This window comes from Babesia bigemina (assembly GCF_000981445.1).
Source record: "Babesia bigemina genome assembly Bbig001, chromosome : I".
In the NCBI taxonomy this organism is placed as follows: Eukaryota; Apicomplexa; class Aconoidasida; order Piroplasmida; family Babesiidae; genus Babesia; species Babesia bigemina.
Window position 1 is genome coordinate 150,578 of NC_027216.1, and position 11,817 is coordinate 162,394.

Genomic DNA, 11,817 nt, shown 5'->3' on the forward strand with positions numbered 1-11,817 from the left:
CAACGCTCACGCGGCGAAGTCGAGGTTGGAGTGCATCAGAGCTGTCGCAGCGGAGAAGCACTACTTGGATGTTGACAGCAGCTCCAGCGCACGCTTGTACTTGCGAATTGCGGAGTCGTGAATGTTGGTGCCCAGCCGACTCTGCTTGGCCTCCATGCGCTCGATGGCGGACTGCAGCCTCGACCGCAGCTGCTCCGCTTCGGTCTCAGCGGCAACGTGCTTTTTGCCCAGGGCGTTGAGGGTGTCGCTTACTGTGGCCTCCGCGCGATCGCGGGACTCCTGAATGTCCCGTGAACGGATCAGCAGGCGGCGGCGTCGGTTGAGGATCGGCCTCCCCTTCTTGAACAAATAGCGCACATGGTCAGCCGTCTCCTTCACGTGGACCTTCAGCACTCGGCCGTCGATGAAATAGTTGTTCATCGCCTCAGCCGTGATCGATGCGATTTCGTGGCTCTCGAACTTCACGTAGCAATAGCCCCTGGAGTTGCCAGTCTGAAGATGCGGTTAGCGGCCAGGTTTGATGCAAATATGGACTACAATGTACACTTCAGCAAAGCTGGTGGGCGAGATTCAGGCTCCCGTTGAAGCGTAGCGATGAACGAAACCACGTCGACACATTAAACAGCGAAACTACCCAAACGTGAAAACGGTGCACGGTAACCACAATTATCGTAATACCCACCTTCTTGGACTTCATTAGCCGAATGTTGACCACGGTGCCGAATTGGTTGAAGTACATCCGGATTTGCGATTCGGTCAACGTCTTAGGCAGATTGCCGACGTATATGACGCTGCTCTTCGTTGCCGCGTCATCATCCATTTTTATCAGTGCGGAAAACGCAGTAGCAACATGGCCGCGACCCAGAAGGTATGTGCGGTACGAGCCTGTGGAAGGCCGGCGGTAGCGGGTGTATACAACAATCAGAAGAAAATAACTTGTAAGCTTCTGAGTTAGATACACGATCGGATTAATGCAGTTTATATGGCGTCACTGTTAGTTATTCGCTGCTCAAGAGGGGCTCAAATCGGTGTACAGCGTATCCGCTGAGCGATAGAACTAGCTAAGTCACACACTAGTCGGCCACGAAGCGGGCATATCGCTCGCTGGGTCTTTCCTACAATTAGTTCGTACATATAAGACGTCTGGTTGTACAAATATACGTCACTTAAGCCTGCCTGAGGGTTTTTAACGCGTCGTCCGCCAAGGCAGCCGGCTCAAGCTCCGCTGAGGAACGCATTATACGCCTGGGAGATGCGGTGTCATGCAGTAAAATGACATTCTACTCACGCCGAGTCGTGTTGGTAAGCATGGTCGTTGTTATCTGGTTTGGATCTGGCGCTTTATCTTAATTTTGACCTGCATTGTGGTCGGTTGCGTGCTTCGTCGGCAGCTTTTGCGATGGATGCATCAATTGCGCTTGCAGGGGTGGGAGAGTTTGCACGTGTCTCGCTAATACGATCTGATCGCGTCGCTCGTCCACGACTCAACTGCTGAATACAGGTCTACCACGACACTGTGGGCGCCGTGAATTGCAATCTTGCATATCTCTGTACTTCGCGGGCGCATTTGTATATCGCATGGACGTCTTCCACATCTGTTGTTGACTCGCCGACGTCAAGGCGCTGCTCACCTACGGCACGAAGATGTGCTGAGCCTACGGCATCGACTGCTTCGACGGCGGCCCTGTGGGCCAGCTTGGGATATCGCATTCACGTTGCAATTTGCTATTAGGCGACCTAATGCGCTACGGTGGTTGTTAGTTGCGTGGCCGTAGATGTTGATCACGGCCATATCCTCGGTCACGCAAAACTGGCACATTTATGGGTTTGGCGGCGCTGGCGGGGCGCTATGGGCGGTTCTAGTAGCACGTTTGGCTCATACGAATTATACATTGCTGATGTGTTGGTTGGTGAATAAACCTTCGGTACGTTGAGCGGCAGGCTGTTTAGACCTGGATAATGGAATGTTAAGTCACGTAGTTTTTTTCGACGTCAGCTATTAGACGCGCCTTTCTGAGTGCCTTCGTGAATAAGCGGTCGAGATGTGTGTAGGCAACGAGCAGGGGTGTGATGCTACGTGCCGCCAGGGTGTTCACCTCTCTGATGACCACGGAGCGGCGCACACAGCAACACACAGCTCGCAGCCCATTCTAACATTACAAATGTTGACGCTTAGCCGCATCTAAACCAAGAAAGCCCCGGTTCGGTACGCGCAGACCTTGTCTGAAACCCAGATACCGTAATGGCATGCGTGGTGGATACTACATGCCACATCAATGGTATCAGCCTGTCTAAGACAAGGCAGCTCCGGGATTATCGCGGCTCTTGCGTCTGTATACGTTGTGAATAGGCACATATGTCCATATATTAAGCGTGTTTCGGTGGAGGGTGAGGGCGCTGTTGTGCTTAGCCGCCAGTAAGACGTATCGGGTTGCACACGGGTTTCTAATAGACCAACAGGTCGCGCTTTTGTGCAATCGCAAATCACGATTACGCTCAACAAAATGGCTTACGCTTCGCTGACCGAGGCTCCGCGCAACGTCAAGGAGGGTATCGACTGGCTGATAGCCCTGAAGGGAGATGACGCCGGGCGAAATCTGACTTCTATGGGACTTGCTATCTACAATTTGCTGACGCACAAGCCTGTTGGCAACTTGAACAAGCCAGCTCCTGAGAAGGTTGAAGAGGGTTCCGAGGAAGTCGAGGGTCAGAGTGGCCAGGAATCCGTGCAGAGCCTACGGGAAATGAGCACCAGGGCTTTGGCTGAGAATCTCGCGAAACTCAGTAACAACGAGCGACTTGCGGTAAGAATCATCGCGCTGAAGTTGAGTCACGTTATTTTGGCCTGTCAGCAGTTCCTGGATGACGTCAAAGATGGTGACCGGTACGTGTCTGCATACGGTCCAGAAGCCACCTGGGATGTGTCGTGCGCAGAGAATCCCGAAGAATGCGTGTCGGTTTTCGTCGATGTCGCGCCAATGTTGCACGGAGGGCTGAAGGCCTTGAGGAAGGCGAGCGATGGTAAAATACTGGGAATCCCAAGTGCTGAGGATACTGAGCGCGTGCAGGAGATTATGAAGGCCTTCGGTTACAACGAGTCAGAAGAGCGCGCCGAGATGACTGCTACGCATGTCTCCGAGGCCTTGAGGGGCGTGAAGAAAATATTTGGAACACTACACGACATTGCTATATTGTGCGCTCTGTGAGGAGCAGCTATTTGAAGGACTGTGCAGGCACGGAAACAAGAGCAGCCTCAAATATTCACACCCTCCCGGTTGCAATCACACAAAGACCGGAGGAGGTTAGCATTTGCCGATATTTCAACTCTCATTCGAAGGGCATAACATAGCTTCACTTAATGGTCGTATCATCAAGATGTCGCAAAACTGTGCTAATTACAATGTAACGACTTTGGATTGTTGCCTAAGCAGACCCGTCGAGGGCGTAGGTACCCTAATGCAGTGTGATTTGTTGCGAGGAGACTGATAAATGGGTTGTGTAAAGTACCAAAGGCATAGCTTAGCAGTACTACCATGATATTGGTATGCATCACCCAACTCAAAAGCTAATGGGTTGCGTAGTTTAATTGTCGTGCGGTAGCATGTTCACGCCATGTCATTTCTTATGGTGCCAGTAGTCACCCCGGCATCACGCTCTTCCTAACAGCGTGCCGAATTCGACGGTTGATTGAATGGGTCATACATGATCCTTCATTAAACACTAATGCTTGCTTTTACATATTGAACGTTAAGCACATGGGCTCAACGCTGAATAGATGTATACAGATGTGCTGTAGAACGTGCACCAACGCCAGTTATTGATGTTGATCCTAATCTAGAATCCTTCAATTTTTAGCTGTCGTAGGGGCGTCTTGATGCTTCGAACTATTATCCAGCATCACATCTAAAGGGGTAGAAACGGTCGTACAATATCGTTCCAGAGCATCGCTCATCAGCAGAGCATGCTGCCAGGACGCATACATGTGCTTCACTCTCCGGCAGGAGGGGTGTAGGTCTGCCTGATTCTGCTCAGAGGGCAGTAATGGGAATGCTGCTGGCCGTGCTAATCGGAGCTGATGTGATAAAGCGCTCTGACATAGCTTCGGGTGAATATACGCATTACAGTGGGTGTTATAAGTTTTTCTTGTTCCATTCGTCGTACTCCCGCATTAGCCGGAGAGCCTCACGCTTGGTCATGGGATCGTCGTCAGGCATTTCCATGCATGCTTCCATTTCGGGATCCGGCTCTGGCGGTTGCAGCTTCGACATATCGTATTCCAGATCGTACTTGGGGAAGTGGTGCCAGTTGTACATCCAGCCGTGAACCTGTTCAACCGGAAACATCCGTGGCGGGCAAACTTCACCATGGCCGATGCTCAGTTGAAAAATCTTCTTCATGTCTGGAGGCGGCGGCACGTGTGTTAGTTTGGCCCTAATTTGTAGGGTGGCGTCACTCATATTACACTGCACGCTTCGCAGGTCGATGTACGAAAACGGCCTATACGCACGCTGTATCCTGTCCGGTATAGGGTCCCCCGTCAGCCCCGACTTCTTGGCCCTGTTGGGGTGGTTGGGGTCCCTCTTCCGCCCGAATGTGTTGAATTCGAACTGTTTCACCACCGTGTTTTTGGGTGCGTTGATGATGATCATCGGCGGCCGGTCCTTGGCCTTCGAGTAAAACGCGAAGTGGTTCATATCCTCATTATTCTCCACCACGCGGTTGAAAAGGTCGTTATAAGTGCTGTTGTATGACCTTTCGTGCTGTTCGAAGCCCCTAGGCACACCCTCGATGGACTCGTAATACTTGTGCGCCGTTTCCGTGAGATGGAGTTGGTGAAGGTTCTCCCTCGCGTAGCGCTTTGGCACGTACCCATTCGACGAATCGTAGTCTATGGCAACGAATATATCATCTTTATCAACGCCCGGGAGCCACGTGGAGAGCACCAGATACGGTTCGCCTTCCCTCAGCAGCATCCCAGTGGTGTTGTAAGGCGGTGGGAATATGAAGCGCTTGTACGGTTCGGCAGCAGTTTCATCCGTACTCTTGCTAAGCTTCTCCTTCTTAGGCTTTTTCAACTTCTTCGGTGCTTGGGCATTCGCTGCCTCTATCTGTTCTCGTTCCCACTCGTCGCCCGTCTGCGTCCTGCCGTCTTTGGAGTACAGGCATTCGTACGCCACCACAGTCCGTCCATAGAGACCTACATCCTCAGGCACGCATACTCCCGTGCGCGATATCGCCTTTATGGGCTGCAGCCTGTTGCTTGAATTGCGCAGCCTGCTGTTGAATGACTCCAAGCGCCCACCCGAGGGGCCGACGAACGCTGTGATGGGTGCATTCGGAGCTCCGCCCAGGCTTCCACGCGCGTTCCATGGTGATGTACCATGCCTGAACGAGCCTGCAAGTCCATGGTCCCTCAGCGTACGTCGGGCATCGGTAATCTGCAGCGTCAGAAAGATGAGCAACAAGCCGCAGGCTGGGCTCATTCTTTCCTTGAGCTAAACATTATAGCCGAAATGTCATGATGCGATGGTTTGGCGTCGTATCGACGTTTAAAAGTTGATAGCTTGCCCGCAATTGGTCATTGTACAGGCAGACACCGAAGGATAGCGTTCCAGGCAACGCATCCATACACGCTCAAAATCCCCTAAATTTTCATGCAGTCTATCCCTAATTTTGTATTATATCGCAATTTATGGAAATGGCAGTGGAATCCTGTTTATAACTGAGTTGATAGGCGATTAGGACAGCGGTACACCCAGTGACAGAGGTAGAATTATCAGCCTTCTCGCAATTATATAGGATTAGAAGCACTGTTTTGTATGTGGTTGTGTATTAAGAACGGTACGGTACACGGTTGTGCTCATGAAAGGCCAAATTACCCTCCAGGCGCGCAGCCTTCCACAACGGCGATGGTTTGTTCAGGTACACACTTGCGAGTTTGGAACTCACGATACTGTATACCCGTGGTCATGTCCGCTAGAAGCTCTGTGGTAGCTGCAGCTCGCACGTGAAATGGGCATCGTGCCCGTTCCGGATGCCTAGGATGCCCGTCACATTCGTCGATGAAAGGGAGGCCAGCACTGCGCAGCCTTTCTACCGAGAAGTGGCGGCGTTCCGATTACGTAACTCGTCTGCATAATCTGTACGTACGAGATTCCAATGAAGTGTGTGCCAGGTAAGAGATCGGCAGCCGAATGCCACTGCAACGTCATGTACTTTTGCGGTTGTTCCACTGCTGACAACAAGTGCCAGATAGACAGAGAGCATTGACGATATTACTAGCTGTGAATGTATGACGACGCCCACAGAGGGCTCCAAAATACAACTGCGATGGCCTTGCATGAACTAACGTTTAAAAGGCACAACTGTTTTCAGGTTGACCTCTGGAGCTTCAGAAGCCCAGGCATACCGGATAAAACTTGAGTTCCACTCTCGACTCTGCGGCAAAATCATACAACACCTGGAGAAGCAAGTCCGAATACCGGACGCTTGCCAAGGCGATAACGCTCGGTGGAGCTGCAGTGGGCTATATTTTGTGCTGCTCCACAACTTCAACAACATCCACCAGAAGGATCTGGTGGTGATTCTGGTGGCCATCGTCAAAATTTTGCGCGGCGGTCACCACGGGCAGTATGCTCTGGGCGCGTTGCAGGAGTGCGCGCAGGCGTTTCTGACCTGCCTCTTCACTTGCAATGACCGCGTGTTACAGCGCGTGCACAAGATCGCAGATGGCTCCGACCCGATCATGAATAAATGGCGTTCATTCGCCGAACTGTTGCGCCAGCTATCGGAACAAACTCAAGGGCATGCTCTGGACGCACAGGATGTGTCGAAGACATCAGGCATTGGGGATACCGGCATGTCGTGTTCTGACGACACATCGTGCTACGAAAAGTATATCGGTGTGGAAGAAATAATTGAGGAGAAGCGCTCTCCGGCCCGAGACTCGGGGGCTTTTGCCTGCACGGGCTGCCTGGCGAGGGATGCATCCGAGACCCTCTTCGCCAAGATCGTAGGGAAATGCACCCTGCAGAAGGATTTCGCGAGAGTGGCATTCGTGCTCTATTGGTTGTCGAAAGTAGGGTTCTCCAGCGAAATAACGACACGTTTCTTCGAGATGAATTTGCGGAGAATGCTGGCACTGCAGTCCGACAACCGTTCCGAGCCCTGCCCTCGTGACTTCATAAGCGTTCTACGGTATTCACTGCATTTTGATATCGATGGCTCATTGCGCGAAGCGCTCTACGGCTACTTGGCAGCAAGCAACAAAAAATCGCTCCTGCACCTGACACTGCAGGACACAAACAACCTCGTCGATTGCCTCCTGGAAAAGGAACAGGCCGACCAGGGGCTTCTTGTCGCAGTGTTCGCGAACGTGCAGCTGTCCATCAAAGCGATGTCTTCACTGGGGGGTAAACAGCCGATCGGGGTGGCGCACTCATACCTAGCGGAAAGACGCAGACTCGTGGAGGACGCACGGGCACACTGGGACAACATATTTGTCGACTTCGAGCAACTCAAAGACTTGGTTAGCGCATTCGTAGGACGGGACTCGCTGTGCAACTTCCTGCAAAAACACTGCTTGCCACCTTCAGAGCTACGAGTGAAGTCCGGTTTTGACGCAGATGCGGTGAACCGCCACGCTGTCTTCGATATCGTCAGAAAGCTTCAGAAGCTCTGCCCTGCCATGGAGGAGACTCAAGAATATTGCGTGAAACTCATTGAGAGTGCGTTAAGGTCCTTAGATAACTCACAACATGCAAACCGTTGAGAATTAATGTTGCGTGAAACGCATGCGTACTTCAAAACCCGTTTCTACATTTTAGGTATGATGCTGATGTTTTCCCTCTGGACAGACGCGGGTAGGCGTATCTCATGTGTTTCCGCGAGTCAATATCCCATGGATGTGAATTTTGGGATGGCCAGTTCCCGGTGACGTCGCACCTCGCGCTGTCACCGCCTGGTACACACAGGGTGGTTCGCAACTTCTGAAGGCGGATCTAATCCGTTCAAAGTCACGGGCTGCCCTTCAAAACAAGCTTAACATCCAGTACAAAGACGCGATACATCAGTCCAAAATTCCGGAACAGTGAGGGCTCTTGTCGGTCAGTGTACTTGTGTTAACAACATAGACGCTCAATGGGGTTAATCATCGTATTCTTTGTCGCTTGACGAACGATTGAGGATGAGGTCAAGTGACCCCTTGAGCGACTGCAAAATATTGTGCTGAAACAGTTCAAAGTTTATCTTGTTGGGAATCTTCCGCAGCTCATCTATGACTTGTGTGTTGTCGCACGTCTCTAGCCATTGATTGTTGTCTATAATTGCGTGCGCAAGCTCTAGCAACGTGCTCGTGTTCTGCATGTCGTTCCCCAGATGCGCCGAAACAAATCTCAGCAGGGGCAAGATCGTGTGTTCATCTTTCCCCTTAACAGCTGTAGCTAGGCTTCCCCTCAGCACCAAAGTCTCGACCAGATTGTACACATGGTCGGGCGTGAGCGACAAAGACAGGTCTAGTGCCGCCTGGTACTGGAACGTTTTGACCAACCTATCCAACAGCGACAATTTGGTGGGTTTGAACTCGACGAGATCTTCCTCCACCTTAACAATTTTTCGGTGAAACAAAACTTCCTCCGTCTCTTCCTTCGCATTGTGCCTAATGATCCATTCACCGGAGCTCAGTCCTATGGCGATCGCCCTGGTATCCAACGTAACATCAAGAGCTGTGACGGGCGAGTTGAACCTGTATACGTGCCTCAGAGACACTGTAGTATCGTCTAGATCTTCAGTGGGCGTACCATCCAACGCTTCCGTCCTATCTGTCGTATACTGCGACGCGCTTTCCCCCGTGGGCCGTTCCACATGCGATGATTGAGACGTCTCTGAATCATCCAGGTAGTCGGGATTGGCGCTCATTGGCGTGAAGTGGTCTGGTGAGGCGATTCTGCTTTCCGGGGTGACAAAGTTGCTGCCGTCGGACAGGCAGTCTGCGGCTCTCTTGCCCCTAACACTAACTGACGCGGGACTCCGGGGCTCATCACTATCCTCAGACGAGGAAACATCCGCCTCTTCATCGAGCACATTCTCAGACGAATCATCGTCCGAGTTGTAGCTCGTGGATCTTGCGGTTAATGTTTGGGACATACGTGAGCTGAACTCATCACCACGCAGCTCAGCCAGGTACCTTTCGTCGGAGGCGTGGAAATCGCTCTGGTAAACTGAGGCGTAGTTGAAGAAGCGGACGGTACCGTCTAGTGAGGCAGTGATTATAGGGTGTCTCATGAAGGCCCTTACAACAGTCCTCTGGTGCGGCTCGAAGGAGTACATGAGCTGGAGGCCACTCGACAAGTCCCAGAGCTTCACAATGTTTTTACCCGCGGTGAGTAGTAGGTTGTTAGCGATTGACAGTTCCACAAACTCGATGGGAGCACCATGGTGTACCTTCGCCGCAGGTTTCACGTTGTTCCTGATGTCAAACAGGTACGCCACTGAATCATAACCGCCGGTCACCCAGAGCTGTTCCGAGCCGCAGAAGTCGCTGACGGCCCTTATCTTATCCGAATGGAATTTAAACTCCTCGACGAGTTCGCCAGTGACGGTATCCCACAGCTTGGCGACGCCATCGTCGCCTCCGGTCATGAGCCGCAACTTGGTGCAGGAGAAGTGGAGCGCGTGGCAGGGGGTCTCGTGAGCACGCCATTTCTTGAGGTTGGATTTCAGTCCTAATGCGATAAGATGCACCCATCCCCCGTCATCCGATACAGCAGCCACCTTTCCGTCTCCACGGAAGGCGCAGCACCTGACGAAGTCCTTAGAATCGTGGAAGGTGTGGACGATCTTCTGTTGAGCGTAGTCGTAGAAGATAACCTGAAACGTGATGTGAACGTTTTAAACAGCATTGAACCCTTGTAAATAGGACATAACGTGCAGTTCACATACAAATCACAATTCCGGTCACAAAACACTGCACTCATAACCACGGCCGTTCAGGGACTTATACATTTGTGATCCATATAACGCTCAAAATGGGATGTATGCATCCAACACAAAAGCAATTTGGCAATTAGTTGCGTTCTTAAAGGCGATGGATGCCATCCCATAATACAGGTGTCGAATTACCACGAAGTGGCTTTTATGGGGGCCTGAACTCGGCATCCCCGAAACCTCATCAGTAGCATCTAAAACGCCTCAAACATAGATGGAGTAGCGATGCTAAACCGTGTGGTATCCGTCCATGTGAGCGAAAAGCTTTCTGGGACGAGGGCATATTGCCATGCTATATACCAAGCACACGAAATAGCAGGCGACATTAAACCCACTCGCATATAACAACGCTGCAAAACAACAGTGAACATTGCAGTTTTCAACGAAGCAGCAACAAACGAAGTCCACGAGCAGGCAGATATGCGTCTCAAGGAGTCTCTCTTACCTTGGTTCCGGTGCATACTGAAACGAAAGTTCCCTCGGGCGAAAACGAGATGTGAGTTACTGGAGCAGTTTCCTTCCCGGACCCGACTACTTTGGTTGCGCTGAAGTAGCGTTTGACGCGCCTGTCGCGCTCGTAGGGCTCCGGATCTCCCTCCCTAAGACCTTCGACCTTAGATAACCTGTGGTACGTGCCCATGTTTAGCTGTGTTTTCCCCGCTCCTGAAGTCCTACAAACCTCCGAAGCTTCTAAATCATCCGCAACTTTTTATGTTGAAGCATCGCGTGAAAACAACGGAATCCTGGTGACGGCGATGTGTTCCCAACCCCCGGGATGTGCAATACACAACTTAGTAAGGAATCCCGATATATTTCCAGCCGATATGTGCGACACGCCTCGTCGCCGTTAAGTGGGTTTATAGAAGCATTCTCGGTTGGTTCTGTCTGGCGGGCGCGTCACGTGTATATCAGCTAACCGTTGTTTGTTATCACCACACGGCTGCTCGCGGAGACTTCGTTTTACTAGCACAACATGTGTTTCATTGCGGAAACACGCACAATCCGCTCTAGAAGCGGACGAAAAACCGCTTTTCGAGGGGCACTTGGGTTTTCTTCCTGGCGCGCAATGCATGGAAGTTAGATCTGCTTCTTCCCTTTGGACCAAAACATGCTATTCCGTGCTACACCATAAATTAGTTTGGTACAGTTTTAAGTGTGTAGTGGAGTTTTGATTTTTAGGGCGCTTTTCGTGGTTTCAGCGTGGCGCACCTGGGTGTGGCAGCCTCCCCGGTTCTATTTGAGCGTATCAATTCGCTACAGCTGTTCTGGCGTCATATTCGGCGCCAGTAGCGGTCGGTGTGTGCTTTGCATACATGCAAAACGTTTTTGAGTCGCCCATTTCGCGTTCCGGTTCTGCCCATGGTAGCACCGCCTGCCGAAATGTGTCAAGTACAGAGCAGGATGGAGTCTTCGTTCACCCGATGCCCTTCATGACCTCGCCAGGTAGCCTATTACGCCATTTGGGTGTGCGGAATGCCCATTTAATGTGTACTATGCCTTCGACAGGTGGTATACGCACAAAGTACGCTTATAGTCACGCCTGAGTGTCAGCATGCACTGTTGCACTAATCACGTCCCGACGTTTCAGTAGCAGCGTAACCCTTATGTATGCGACAGCATCAGCATCTTTGGAGCCCGGTGAACGCTTGTGATTCGCTTCGGCTGCGTGATGCCCTCCGTAGGCGAAGGAGGAGGCCTCGCATCGCTGGGACCGTGCGATGTCGCAGCTTGCACAGAACGAATACACACCAATATCGACTATGACCACGGTCATAGGAAGGTCAGCTTCCACGCTACCGTGCGCCATTTTGAAGCGGGCAACGGCCTTTCTAA

General features: G+C 51.6%; 5 protein-coding genes across 5 annotated transcripts; 2 read left to right on the forward strand and 3 right to left on the reverse strand.

Annotated features, from left to right (window-relative positions):
* Window positions 1-60: 60 nt before the first annotated feature.
* BBBOND_0100620 (RNA recognition motif containing protein, putative) lies at window positions 61-820 on the reverse strand (the record flags this gene model as incomplete). Its single annotated transcript, XM_012910465.1, has 2 exons — window positions 61-492; window positions 683-820. 2 exons carry the CDS (start codon window positions 818-820, stop codon window positions 61-63), a joined length of 570 nt encoding a protein of 189 aa, XP_012765919.1.
* Window positions 821-2,504: 1,684 nt separating this feature from the next.
* Window positions 2,505-3,206, forward strand: BBBOND_0100630 (hypothetical protein; the record flags this gene model as incomplete). Its single annotated transcript, XM_012910466.1, has 1 exon — window positions 2,505-3,206. The coding sequence occupies one exon, from the start codon at window positions 2,505-2,507 to the stop codon at window positions 3,204-3,206; it is 702 nt and encodes a 233-aa protein (XP_012765920.1).
* Window positions 3,207-4,130: 924 nt separating this feature from the next.
* BBBOND_0100640 (hypothetical protein, conserved) lies at window positions 4,131-5,483 on the reverse strand (the record flags this gene model as incomplete). The annotated part of the gene is made up of 1 exon (XM_012910467.1): window positions 4,131-5,483. One exon carries the CDS (start codon window positions 5,481-5,483, stop codon window positions 4,131-4,133), a length of 1,353 nt encoding a protein of 450 aa, XP_012765921.1.
* Window positions 5,484-5,862: 379 nt separating this feature from the next.
* On the forward strand, window positions 5,863-7,771 carry BBBOND_0100650 (hypothetical protein, conserved; the record flags this gene model as incomplete). Its single annotated transcript, XM_012910468.1, has 3 exons — window positions 5,863-5,912; window positions 6,001-6,129; window positions 6,376-7,771. The coding sequence occupies 3 exons, from the start codon at window positions 5,863-5,865 to the stop codon at window positions 7,769-7,771; spliced, it is 1,575 nt and encodes a 524-aa protein (XP_012765922.1).
* Window positions 7,772-8,145: 374 nt separating this feature from the next.
* On the reverse strand, window positions 8,146-10,624 carry BBBOND_0100660 (WD domain, G-beta repeat containing protein, putative; the record flags this gene model as incomplete). Its single annotated transcript, XM_012910469.1, has 2 exons — window positions 8,146-9,867; window positions 10,430-10,624. The coding sequence occupies 2 exons, from the start codon at window positions 10,622-10,624 to the stop codon at window positions 8,146-8,148; spliced, it is 1,917 nt and encodes a 638-aa protein (XP_012765923.1).
* Between the last annotated feature and the right edge of the window lie 1,193 nt (window positions 10,625-11,817).